Below are 12,751 nucleotides of genomic sequence, written 5' to 3' on the forward strand. Positions count from 1 at the left end.
TGATAAATGGTTCTTGAGTCCTATATGAATGTCACTGACTGCTTTCTTTGTGGATTCTAACATTTAGTAATATGCTAAGAAAATCATTTAAATCATATCATGAGTCACAATACCTTCGAGCGAATATTGGATGTGTCGTTGATAACTCTTATTTTTTTATATTTTACACCATAATTTCCTTATTTCGAATAGAAATCGGATAAACCTATATGTGGTGTGTCGCGAAGTTCCAGCTATTCACCAGGTATAAGCACCGCGTATCGTAGGCCTACACACGAAAACCAGTGGTCAAACCATAAAAAGTGGCGTAGAATCGGGTCATTTCGTCGAAGGATTTGTCAGGAGTATAGAAGGATTTCGTCACGTCGTATTTACTCAATTGTTCGCCATACATTGCGTCGCCTCCATCTATCATTCAATCGAAATGTCAGTTGCCCCGTGGAGATGATTCACACCCAAAATACTGCGATCCCCCGTCTGGTAGCTGTCAGGGACTAACTCGTGGGCTCTAGAATTTATTTGAGATACACTTAATTTGAGTTTAAGTTAGACTGTAGGCTGAAAAACGTTTACTTCAGAATGTACGTTCAAATTATTCCTCCTTAGCTAAAGTCAAATTTAACAAAGATATGTGAACATGGGGTCCGTCCTGGCACGTCTTTATTAGATCATTTGATGATGACTACCTCCTCCAAGTACCGGCCATCCAGGCGCTCTGTGCGCACGTGTCAAAGAACAAAACACCACAAAAATTCACGTTAAACGACAAAAAAACTAATTTGTTAGCAATTGATAGATAAATCTGCTTTATTTCTTTAACCGTTAAAGAGACCAAGAGACTAGGAGCAACCACGTGCAGGGGTCAAGGTCAAGTATATTTAGGGTCCGACTCCCCAAAATCAGCGAAATGATTTATTTCAATTATTCGTCATTTTCAATAGAAGTCATTGAATCGTTACATGATTTTTCTTCTTAATTCTCTTATTCTGAAATCAAAATCAACTCAGACGGAACCCTATCACAGCCTTTTCAGAAAATCGACCCCAACACCACATTTTAACGATAATATTTGATTACTGGATATACATGTATATATATTTTGAAACGTTTGAAAAAAAAAATCTTTATATAAGGGAAGTTTCAAAGGTATAATAAACTCTATAGTAGAGAACTTTCAAAACTGCGCGTTACCTGCACTCATTTCTTAGGCCAAATTCATCGTCATTTTAATCGCTTAGTCGTAGAGGAAATCAAAATTAAAATCTAATGACTTGAAAATTATTTTCTATGAAATTTCAATTGAATAATTCTTTTCTGAACTCAATGCATATTCACTGTATTGTTAATTTTGATTCCTTTCGTTTACGGACTGTTGCTTATTGCTGTTCCTTCGTTAGCTCGTCGCGCATAGCCGGCAAGATACCGCCTTTGAAAGCCATGTCGATCAGCTCCTCGGCCGTTGCGAGTTGCGGGTACTGCTTCATAGCCCACATCAGATATACCCTGAACTCCTTCCAATCGACGGAGCCATCCGCGTCCATATCCAACGCTTGTATGGCCCTCTTCGTGTCCGCGCACCGATAGCAGCCGAAGTACGGCGACAGGAAGCCGTTGTAGAACGAGTCGAACTCGAGCATGTCGTCGCCTTGGACTTCGTCCCTCAGATCCCATTTGTCCCAGATGGCTCGAACTTCGGCGATCAATCGGTCAGCGTTGGCCGAGTTCAATTTCATGTTGTTGATCGCCTCGCCCATAGGCTCGGTCAGGGCGCCTCCGACGCGGTCATACAAAACAGCCAACCCTGCAGGACTCTGGTATTCCTCTTTCCTATAATTAAAATAATGTTTGATTTTTCTAAATTAAATCTTTCGTTTAAAGGATTTTCGCAAAATGAATTAAGTGGTTATACCCTGAGTTAGCGTTTACTTTCAAGAAGTCGAAGCAAAATGTACGTTTGGTAAAACATAATGTAAATTGTTATCTCAGCAAAATGAAAAAATTCGTTTGAAATAATGAAAAGGGCGAACGTAATAATCAAATAGAAATCGCCATTTTGCAAAATGAAATAACTTCACAAGTTAGTAAGATAAGTTAGTAACGGATACATAGATTGCATTCTTTCAGGCTTATATCAACCATATTAAAAATCGTTTACTTTCTTTTAGATCATGCATTTACTTTCTTTCAGAAATAAGGGTCACGAGGCCAGTTAGGAACGTGTTTGGCCTCAACCTGACAGCAATATAGATGTTATAGGACATTTTGTGTTGAAGGAACAAAGCGATACATTATATTTTTAGAAATTCGTTTTGTGCGTCGACCAACAAAGGAGTAATTTCACAGAATTGATACTCTATAATCTTGAAAAATATGAAAACCTAGTATGAATGTAAAATTGTCTTCGCGTGGCGCTAGCTTTTGTACTGTTTTAACCATGTGAGTTCTGAAGCGTTTTAGCGTCCAAGCTTGAAATGAATATAGCTCTAGAAATTACGTTATTACAAGGCCCGGTCATAGACAGTTAAGTTTATATTCATTTTATCAATTCATGCTTATTGCTGTCATGGACAATAAAAGAATATATTCCAGGTTGCTACCAAGTAATAAAGAAGTACATTGGACAAAAAGGCAATAAATATGGTCGAAGAACAGAATTCCGACGAATCCCAGGCACTTTCTGATACGTGTTTCTATGGGGCACCATGTCGCTTAACAAATGTTCTTTTATGTTATGGTCGTTTCTTCGTGAACCTTTTGACCTCGGAAATGATTTTCTTTTTAAACTGCTAAACCAAGACTAATCAGGCCCAGACCGAGCCATAAAGGACAGACTAACAACCTTAGGTTCATTACATTCTGTTAGTTTAGGTTTTAGGAATCGCAACGGGAAATTTCGTTTAATGATTCCCGTTAAAATGAGCTTGAAAATTTATCGAAAGATTTACGAATGACTAGAACCTAGAATAAAGGCATCAGACACTCGTCAAATTTGTTACTAGTTCAACAGTATTGTGAAAAAATTCAAACTCACGTCTCGCAATTTTTAGTTTCACAGTTTTTGAGAGTAGAGCCAAGTAACTTTGGGTTGAAATTAGACTCATAAATTCTAGAGTCTAATTTATCTCAAGAGCTGTAAAACTAGATTCGCGGTGTTTTGAACCTTGAGTAACAATCCAGCCAGATAACTGGGAAACTGTGCGCAAGTATCGTTAAACCTTCGCGTACCTATTGTGTTTCAAATCGTCGAGCATTTGCTCTTTCATTTTGATCGCTATCTCGTCGGTGAAGTTAGGGTCCTCGCCGAATAGATGTACCATTCGCAGACGAATCATCTCCGGAGAAGCCAAGGTCGTTATACGCATTCTATAGTCTTCGCCGAAAAACGCGCCCATGTCAAAGTCACCCTTGTCGAGCCCGAATACAAAATCGAGGGCCTTGCCACCGTAAATGGGCTGTCGGGGGTGAGGGTCTTTACCCGTCGAAAGCTTCGTGACGGCGATCGCACCCTTTCTCAAATAGCTGCAGTTGTACCTGTAATCGATTTAAAAAAACGACCTTATCTTCTAATTTTCCTATTTGAAAAATGTCAACTTGAAAAAAAAATGTTTAAAAACGGTTGGTATTTTTTAAAATTCTCTTGATTGAAAAATCTATACCGATTTGAAAAAAAACGGTTGAAAAGTTACCCATTTAAAAAAGAACAAAAATCAAAATTAATTCAGATGGATAAAAATCGTATAATTTTTCAAACGAATCAGTTAGAAAATTACCATCAGATTAAAAATTCCCATTCGTTTCTAATTTATCGTAATTGAGAAATCGATGAGCTGTTTGTTGAATAGAATAGCAATTAATTTGAGAATTCTATTTCAAACGATTACGATTTGAAAAACCTCACACACGTGTTTCTCGAAAATAATTGAACGATTAATGCGATGAATTTGTACGAACTGATTTCAGGGCACCTCGCCCTATATGCCTCATACCTTTTAAGCACTTTTTTGTTGCCCATTCTAGCGAGATTTAGAATGGCAACCGTCGACGACGCAGCGCCCATGAAGGCACCTTCATCGCACGAGCTAGCCCACATACCACTGGCCCCAGCGGCTAGGATCTAAACGTCGAGAAGAAATAAAGGAGAACATTTTTTAGTTTTTCGAGAAATCTTTAGCTTATAATTTGGCAAACACTGTTTGATTAAAAGACACTGGATACGTTTAGGAAACAAGAAAGACATTAATATAAGTTATATATGAACACGTTTTTAAGTCCGACGTAAAACCTACTCAAATGCCATGCCCACTACCCTTAGCACGATCACTATAACTTATATAATCGCTGATGCGGTGATGGCGAAGCGATTTGGGTGAGTGGGTAAGGCATTCGACTCCGGTTATGCTATGATATGATTTGATATGATTTATTTTCAAGTAAGATTTTTACTAAATTAATGAGTAAGGAAATACATTAAAGATGTAATAATATTAAATGAGGGACGGCTTTGAAGCAACAGTTAGTTTTTACAAGAAAGCAGCCCCAGAAAAGAGAGAAAAAATATACAGAAATAAAAAAAAAACAATAAAGAGAAGAAAAACGACATAGGAAACGATAACGAAGATGATTAGAGACGTTAAAACAAAAGGCAAATCTTACTTTCAAATTTGTCGCATCGCAAAGACCGAATTTCTCGTGCACGTGAGCCAGCAGGTGCCCGTTCCAGTTATGCTTGTTCATCATTTCGCGAATGAATTGCACCCAGACTACGCACTCTTCCGGCAAACACGTGCCTTTCGGTTCCTCAAACGCCAGACCGAACGGGCGCACGCCCTCCGGCATCGAGCCCAGGAAGTCGGTCATCTCGAACATACGCTCGGCGTGGTCGTCCAAGGTGTCGGGGAGATCTCTGTAGCTGACCAGAATTCGGCATTTCGGGTGCAGCTCTTTGTAACACCAGTGGATCCATTTCTCGACGAGAGCCATCATCTTCGACATCGGGAACGCGTCGAAATCGTAGATGACGTCACTGAGATCGAGTTCGAAGACGACGTTACGCATGCCAAACTTCTTCATCTTTTCCAGACCGACCGGTACTGTTTCGGTGTCCGGCACCTTTTTCTTGGTTTCTGAAAAAAGCGATGAAAAAGCGATGTAGTTTATCGTTCAGTATTCGATCAAAAAATTACACCCCACAAAAAAACACGCGCTTCGTAGAATTACTTACCAGTATGTATCAAAGTGTACTTTTCTATTCATTGTTGAAAAATCTAGATTTAAGACCAGTCTACGTCATTTGGGTGACTGTTCATGAATCCAGGCTTATAACCAAACAGCAATGGCCACTCAATATAGTGAGTCGGGTTTAGGAACCAAATTGAGCTTAGACGCAATGGTCTTAAATTGTTAGATCAGGGACAGAACCCAAATTAGCCTAGATTGATATCAAGTTGTTCCCTCCTGGCCTTAGACTTCTATGGTTGAATTAAGTGTTGTTGTAAGATTGGTTATAGAAATCAAAATGAGCGTAGTCCAATTTCGAGAAGATTAACTTCATAAGGCAAAAAAAACGGGCCTAGACCTGTCTCAAGTCCTTTTATGACCCCTGTGGTGAACTATCTCGGGGTCAAATCGGTTCAGACTAGTTCAATGAACTTAAATCGAACGAATACACGCCCGGATAGCAGTGACTTACTGTATGTGACCTCGCTGAACGCCCACAGATGCTCGAAATTCGCCCCTCGTTCTCCCAATTGAGTAATGAACATATCGTCAACTCGCGTCATGTGCGAAAATGAGCCCACGATCATATCTTTAAACCCCATCTTCTGTACCTGCGAAACGAAAGTAAAATAATCAAGAAAGAGTTTAGTTGGAAGCGTAGTGAAATTGCATTTAAAAAGGTGAACATTTTGCAGCCGATTTCTAGCTAGAATCGCAGTTGAAAATAGTTCTGAACTATTTTCAATGAATCATTTCAAAGTGAAACCTTCGAGCCAAAATTTCAACCGAGCATTGACCTGAAATAACGACCTTTCCTGTAGAACTTGTTTGATCAAGCAGTTGATTTTTCACTTCTTTTGTAGTAACTTTATCCATGAATGAAACGAAGTTGTGAAAACCGTTCTTTCGATAATTACTTCCTTTTGGTAGTTTTAAGAAAAAATTGCAAAACCTTTTTAAAATCACTTTTCGCTCAAAGAAATGAACGATCTAACCCTTTCAAAATTAATTCAGAAATTAATTCAAAAATCTTTCCAAGATTTTTTGTAGTTCAAAAAAATCATTTTCCAAATATTCTATAAAACAAGCAAAACTTTCATATGAAAACAACTCTTAGTAGCTTAAAGAAAGGTTGCACCTACCTCCTCGTAAATCTGCCATTTATTTTCGATCGTGTGCCCGCGCAGGCCGCCGACCGTGCTTTCACGAATCGAATTATCCAAGATGAAGATGTCCAAATCTTTCAGCGAATCGTACTCGCTCACCCGGCGGTTCCATTCCGCGTGGTATCTTTGGACGATATCTTCATATTTGCCTCCCTTGCCAGAGCCTTTTTTCGCGTTCTTCGACATATCGTCTGCTTCCACGGAGGACTTGCTAAGTATGCTAGGATAAAGATGAAAAATCGCTGAACGAATTTCAATTTGTTTCCGAGACCTGATTCGTCCGGGACCGGTTCTACTCGAAGCTGTGCGCCGAGCAGACGTACGCACCGCTATTTAAAACACGCTAGCGCATGCGCGTACGGCTTTCTCGGTTGCCTGGGTTTTTATTGTCAGGATTCCGAGAACTGAATCAGTACTACACACACACACGCGCGCACATATAGCAAGTTCAAACCCACACAGCGTTTGACTGAATCCACTAAGATTAGTTCTTAGCTAAATTAGGAATTCAAGCCAATTAAGTTATAGATAAAATTCGTGATTGTTTACTAATCTCAATTCTCAGGGTTCAGTTCTACGGTTCTCTGTGTTTGGTCCAGAGTCAAAACATCGGGAATTGACTGATTAAACTTTTGGTCAAATGTAATCGAGAACACTGCGATTCCTGGTTTCAAAACAGATTGATGAACGACCATAATTTGACCAGATCGGAACAAAGTATTTTGTATTCGCTAATTCTGATTATCACTCGATGTTTGCCTTTCTCATAGAAGAAATGACGTCATGATTTGTTTCGTAAAATCGCTGGTAATCACCGCAGATTGCTGACCAAATGTCCTTGCAAAAAACTAAATTTGAAGGTGTCTTATTCACACGTCCAACTAAATTTGAAGGTGTCTTATTCACACGTCCTAGTGATAGCGATTCATAAGTATTCCTTTAAAAGCGTCATTGTATCATATCTATATCAATCTCTGCTCTTACAAAAACCCCTTCGAAATTATGTTTGTGTTTCGTCCATCGTCTGGCCACCTTGTAATACATAATGTCAAAAATACATAAAGCGGACTCTTTATGTTTTTTTAGTCTTGTGAATATTATCCCTGCTCGAATTTTTTTGTAAAATATGGATCAAATAAACCTTGAAACTTTGAACTAGCTGTCGAAGCTTCTTAAAATCAAGTTTCTCGTTTTAGTTCTTTTTGTTACCTTTGCAAATGTTCTTTATAAGCCCTGTACATCTGGAGCCGCTATGAGTTTCCACGCAGTCTGGACCTAAATCTGAAATTGAAAAGGAATTGATAGGTAGATAGGTTTTTTGCACATTTTGAGTTATACATATGCGTTACACCATTCTCATATATGCGGTCTTACTTCTACGGCTTTATTCCGAATCGATGTTCACGAGTAGACAACGTCGAGTCCACGCTCATGTAAGAAGAGTGGCAATTAGTCTTTGGTCAGTGCGCGTACACACCGAGGAAAGTATAAAATACTATGAAGTGAATAACTAAATATTTGGCGGTCATAAAATTCGTTAAATACTGGCCACTGTTCCGTGTCTCTGATCTCTTAAGTAATTTTAAGCGCCTCCTTATGTCTATTGATTAATTGACCTGCATACCAGAATGGTGTAGTTATGTAGTATTTCATCGAGTAAGATTTACAGCTAAACGGATTTCGAAGCCAAATCACTAAAATTGCGAATATCAAAGTGTTTATCACCGAAAAAATGGCAGGCCCGAACAAGTTATTTTTTCAGAATTTCTTCAAACCGATTTTTCAATTCCAACGTAGTTTTGGTCAATTTTATAGGATATATAATCGAGGTTACGATCGATCGAGTAGGCTAAACGTAAGATAAACTGGGGCGCGATAATCGTTTTGGATAGCCGGGTAAACGCGATTCTTTTTTTTCTCGTTAACACGTCGTCCTGGTAAAACCGGGTAAAATTAACGAGAAATGCACGCGCGGCGGAGAGCCCGCCCGACCTATTCGCGATTTATTCCAGACGGGTGTTTTTCTCGGTAACACTGATCGCGCGGAGTCTGTGATTCAGCGATACGACGCTGCAGGCGCTGACACAGAACGTAAATTTTCGATGAGAAAAAAACGTAAACGGCATTGGTAAATAACTCTATTGAATGTCTGTGAAGTCATTCATAAGAATGAAAAGTTCGTCGTTAGCAACGTAACATAATTTTACTGAATTTGTGAAGTCGTCGGAAATGGAAAGAAGTTTGACTCTATTTCAAAAATCTTGTATATCCTATAGTGGGAATAAGAAATTCGAGCGTCTAGTTCTTAATGAGCGTGTTAACCCAGGGGAAATCCAGCTTATGGCTGCTAGGCCAGCATCTTAGCTACGCGTTGAAGTGGTTTTCGCCCCACATACCCGACCTAACTTTTGAAATAATAAACCCTTAAAAAGGAGGGGTATACCAATACAGATATACCAGTACATCCACGCCGAATATAGGGAATCCCCGACGTGCGCACCCTTAGTCTTACTCAAGGCAAAAATAATCCAGGGAATCCCATTTTTCATCATCTGAATCTGTCTCTCAGGACCCACAGATTTTGCATACATATACGCAACCGTAGTTCGTCACCGTCCCTGTTTGTGGAACTACTGTTTTGGGGGTCCTGCCCTACGCATTACGTCGAATTCCATCGACGATGAACTAGGTTTTAAGGGCGTCACCAGAGAAATCGGGGGTTGCGGATGACCCCATTTTTAAATCCAAGTTCCACTTTTTATTAACAATTCCGAATTTTTCATATTTCGGAAATTTCATAAACATTTTGTCCTATAAGGTCCAGAAAACGGCCCTCACCAAACTTCGAATTTCAATGATTAAGACTATGAGAACATTCAGGCAATGTGAAGGATTCGCAATTCCTCGTTTACCGTCGGTGCTCAGCGAATACGGCGCAAAGTATACGAGGTATAGTTCCGCTACCGCCCCCTCCCTCCCATCAATTCCTCTGAAAAAAAATCATGGCGACGCCCCTGACTTTCAGCACGAAGATAGAAAATATCATCTTGACGATTCCGAATTTTTCCCACAACAGCTTCGTCCGACGCCGCATTGTCGAATCAGACTTGTACTGAAGCAATTCTCTAAATTCTCTAAATCGAGTGTCTGCGGTAAAGATATCATATATATATATATATATATATATATATATATATATATATATATATATATATATATATATATATATATATATATATATATATATATATATATATATATATATATATATATATATATATATATATATATATATATATATATATATATATATATATATATATATATATATATATATATATATATATATATATATATATATATATATATATATATATATATATATATATATATATATATATATATATATATATATATATATATATGGAAATATATGTGGCATATATATATATATATATATATATATATATATATATATATGGAAATATATGTGGCATATATGGAAATATTTGTAAGATATGAAATAGATAGCAGAAGTGTTGCATGAATTTGTCAGACGTGCACGTGCACGGCTTTTCACGTCGAGTACACTCGTGACATTATTCTCAATGAAGAATAACTTAAGAGATTAAAAAGAAACGATTTAGCAGATCTAAAAGTTAGGTCATGTGTACAGATTACATCTGGCGCCGATCCCTTGTCGTCATCTTCGCAGTTAAAATATCATTCAAATCTCGTGAGAGTGAAAAATCCGAAATTTATGATTTATTTGTGACGGCTTTTTCACAAGTCGGACTTGCGCACGTGTTGCCCATTTTAAAAAACAAACCAACACGACCGGGTTTGATACGCAGACGCAACCTGTTGCGTCGTTAGCGAATGTAATTAAGGCCCCGGTTTCAACTAATTCCAATTTGGTGACAAGCGCGCCGAATTGAATTGACGTCTGGCAAAATGTAATAATGCCCGCTTAACATGTTTACCAGACAAAACAGTTCCTAGTAAATGTTATTTAGCAGATGAAAATACCTGTATCCAGGGCGTAGTCTGCCTGTATGACATTGAGAGAGGCAAGCTTTGACATTGAGAGAAGGTATCCCTGACATTGAGAGAGGGTATAGCTGTGACATTGAAAGAGGGTAACTCTGACATTGAGAGAGGGTAACTCTGACATTGAAAGAGGGTAACTCTGACATTGAGAGAGGGTATAGCTCTGACATTGAAAGAGGGTAACTCTGACATTGAGAGAGGGTAGCTCTGACGTTGAAAGAGGGTAACTCTGACATTGAGAGAGGGAGCTCTGATATCGAGAGAAGGTAACAGAATTCGACCCCAAATAATCAAACCACCGAGGCGTTACGAGGCTCTTAGCTATTTTCAAAAGGTCCCAGACACCGAAACGCTTTTGAGATTTTTGCAAATCAAATAATGTCTTATGTAGGATAGACGACTTCTTAGCTAGATATCTGTCAGATATTTTGATTCTAATTAGTATTAATCAAATTCCGTGTCGTTAATTCTCTTTTTAAACGATACAATGTCTACTCATCGAAAAATCATATCTCACCTGTTTTTTGGGGGGTATAATCGCTGTAAGTTGAGTTCGTTCCTAGTACTTAGTCTTTTACAGGTACATATTTTTGCAGCGAGAACAAGTTTAAGTGTATGCGTGTGTTTTGTTTCTTTATTTTCGTCGTTACCCAGTCAGTAGATCTCCTGCTTATAGTAACCGTGCTGTGAGGACTTCATTGTTTGCGAAAAAACTGGTTAACTGCCTAAATACATTAACGTTATTGTGTGGACCTCCAAATGCACCTACAAACACAAAATACACGCAGACTGAGTTTGATATTAAATAATTTTCTGACGTTGCGTAAGTGTGTCTCAATGACGTGGCGAGGACTGTCGAGTTTAGTACGTTATTCATCATTCTCTTTCTCATTCAAGGGGAAGCTAAAATTGAAGATTGAAAGTCTCGTCGTGAATCTCGTCATAATTTCACGTGATCGTTTGAAGGACATTACTATGGGGCCTACCAATAGGAAAAATCTTGAATGGGTCTTTAAAAAACATCGATATCAGCGCATAGAACCAAGGATAACAACAAACCTTTAGATACGGGGGCCTACGTGGAAGGTAGAGCTTATACGTACCTAATTCATAGGGGCCTCGCGCCTTCAGAAAATGGGCTTCCGTCTATCTGCCATGCTCCCCCCCCCCTTGAAAAAATAAATCGGCAACACGTTCCTACGACCTTGCTTTTGCCCTGGGAAGGTCATAGGCAGATAATCATAATTCTACTGAATCGTTTAAGTCATTGACAATGTGGATATCGTTAATCGAAACTTCAATCGTAACGTAACTGATTCGTTGAAGTCATTCGGGATGATCAGGTCGTCATACTGGCAATGCTACTGCGGCAAGCGGATTCTGCCACTTTTGCTAGTGGTAACTGGGTCATCACGCTTCACTTTTTTTCTGCATTTCAACTAAATTCACGTCAACTTTTCTAACAAGTAAGTCGATTTCCAGTGAAAAATATTCCATACACTGAGTGAGAATGCAGATCTTGTATCGACTCGATGGCTAGTTTGTTAATTTTCGAATTTGGAAGCCTAAAAATCCAGTTCAAATTTCGTTGAAAATGAACTGATTTTCACGAGGAATAATAACCCACTGTTTCGTGGCGCCATCTGGTGAGCGCCGGTATCCCATTGCGACGTAAATATACATGAATCCCATCGATAAGAGTAAATCACAAGGCTTCAACATGAACTTTTCATCGTCAATTTATTTCCTAGAACAAGATTATCATCGTCATTATCATCCACGGTACCATTATTATTACTATCATTATTATCATAACTATTATCCTCAAAATATTTTTCCCGTAAGAAATTAAAAAATAGAACAATGGTTTACGGGTACGAGAGATTTTGTGCAATTCTCGCGAGGATTGGCGATATTCGCGTGGTGATCGGAAACGATAAATCGATAACATAGCAAAATGAACGACCATTCTAGTAACAATTTTGCAAACAGTGCTGATTATGTAGAATTAAATATGATAAGAGACATAATAATGCGTTGTTTAGATTTAATCAATAACCAAGATGATAATAATCATAACAATAAAAATGTAATGATAAACACAATAGTATTAATAGTAATAATCTAAATGATTGATAATCGAATTTTCTGATCGTTTGCAATTCGTTTCACATCCTCGATCGACGGTTGTGGGTAGGCATCTTGCATTCGTAACGATTCAAGGAAGAATTTAAATTCGAAGAAAATATCACGTCGAATTTTCGGACTCGAACCCGTTTCGTTTTCCGTATGCAAATATGATGACGTCATTTTGATTA

The 12,751-nt window shown here is 38.4% G+C and overlaps 1 protein-coding gene across 2 annotated transcripts; it reads right to left on the minus strand.

The window, feature by feature from the left end:
* Positions 1-789: 789 nt before the first annotated feature.
* On the minus strand, positions 790-11,104 carry LOC141910144 (uncharacterized). 2 transcript variants are annotated; one of them, XM_074800867.1, is made up of 8 exons: positions 10,951-11,104; positions 7,593-7,664; positions 6,360-6,603; positions 5,690-5,828; positions 4,654-5,123; positions 3,987-4,114; positions 3,226-3,531; positions 790-1,827 (listed from the first exon to the last, which is right to left on the minus strand). In XM_074800867.1, exons 2-8 carry the CDS (start codon positions 7,622-7,624, stop codon positions 1,377-1,379), a joined length of 1,770 nt encoding a protein of 589 aa, XP_074656968.1. In that variant the 5' UTR covers positions 7,625-7,664; positions 10,951-11,104; the 3' UTR covers positions 790-1,376. The 2 variants fall into 2 exon arrangements, with proteins under 2 accessions (XP_074656968.1, XP_074656969.1); XM_074800868.1 differs by lacking the exon at positions 10,951-11,104 and adding an exon at positions 7,758-7,790.
* Between the last annotated feature and the right edge of the window lie 1,647 nt (positions 11,105-12,751).

This window comes from Tubulanus polymorphus, chromosome 8 (assembly GCF_964204645.1).
Source record: "Tubulanus polymorphus chromosome 8, tnTubPoly1.2, whole genome shotgun sequence".
NCBI lineage: Eukaryota > Metazoa > Nemertea > Palaeonemertea > Tubulaniformes > Tubulanidae > Tubulanus > Tubulanus polymorphus.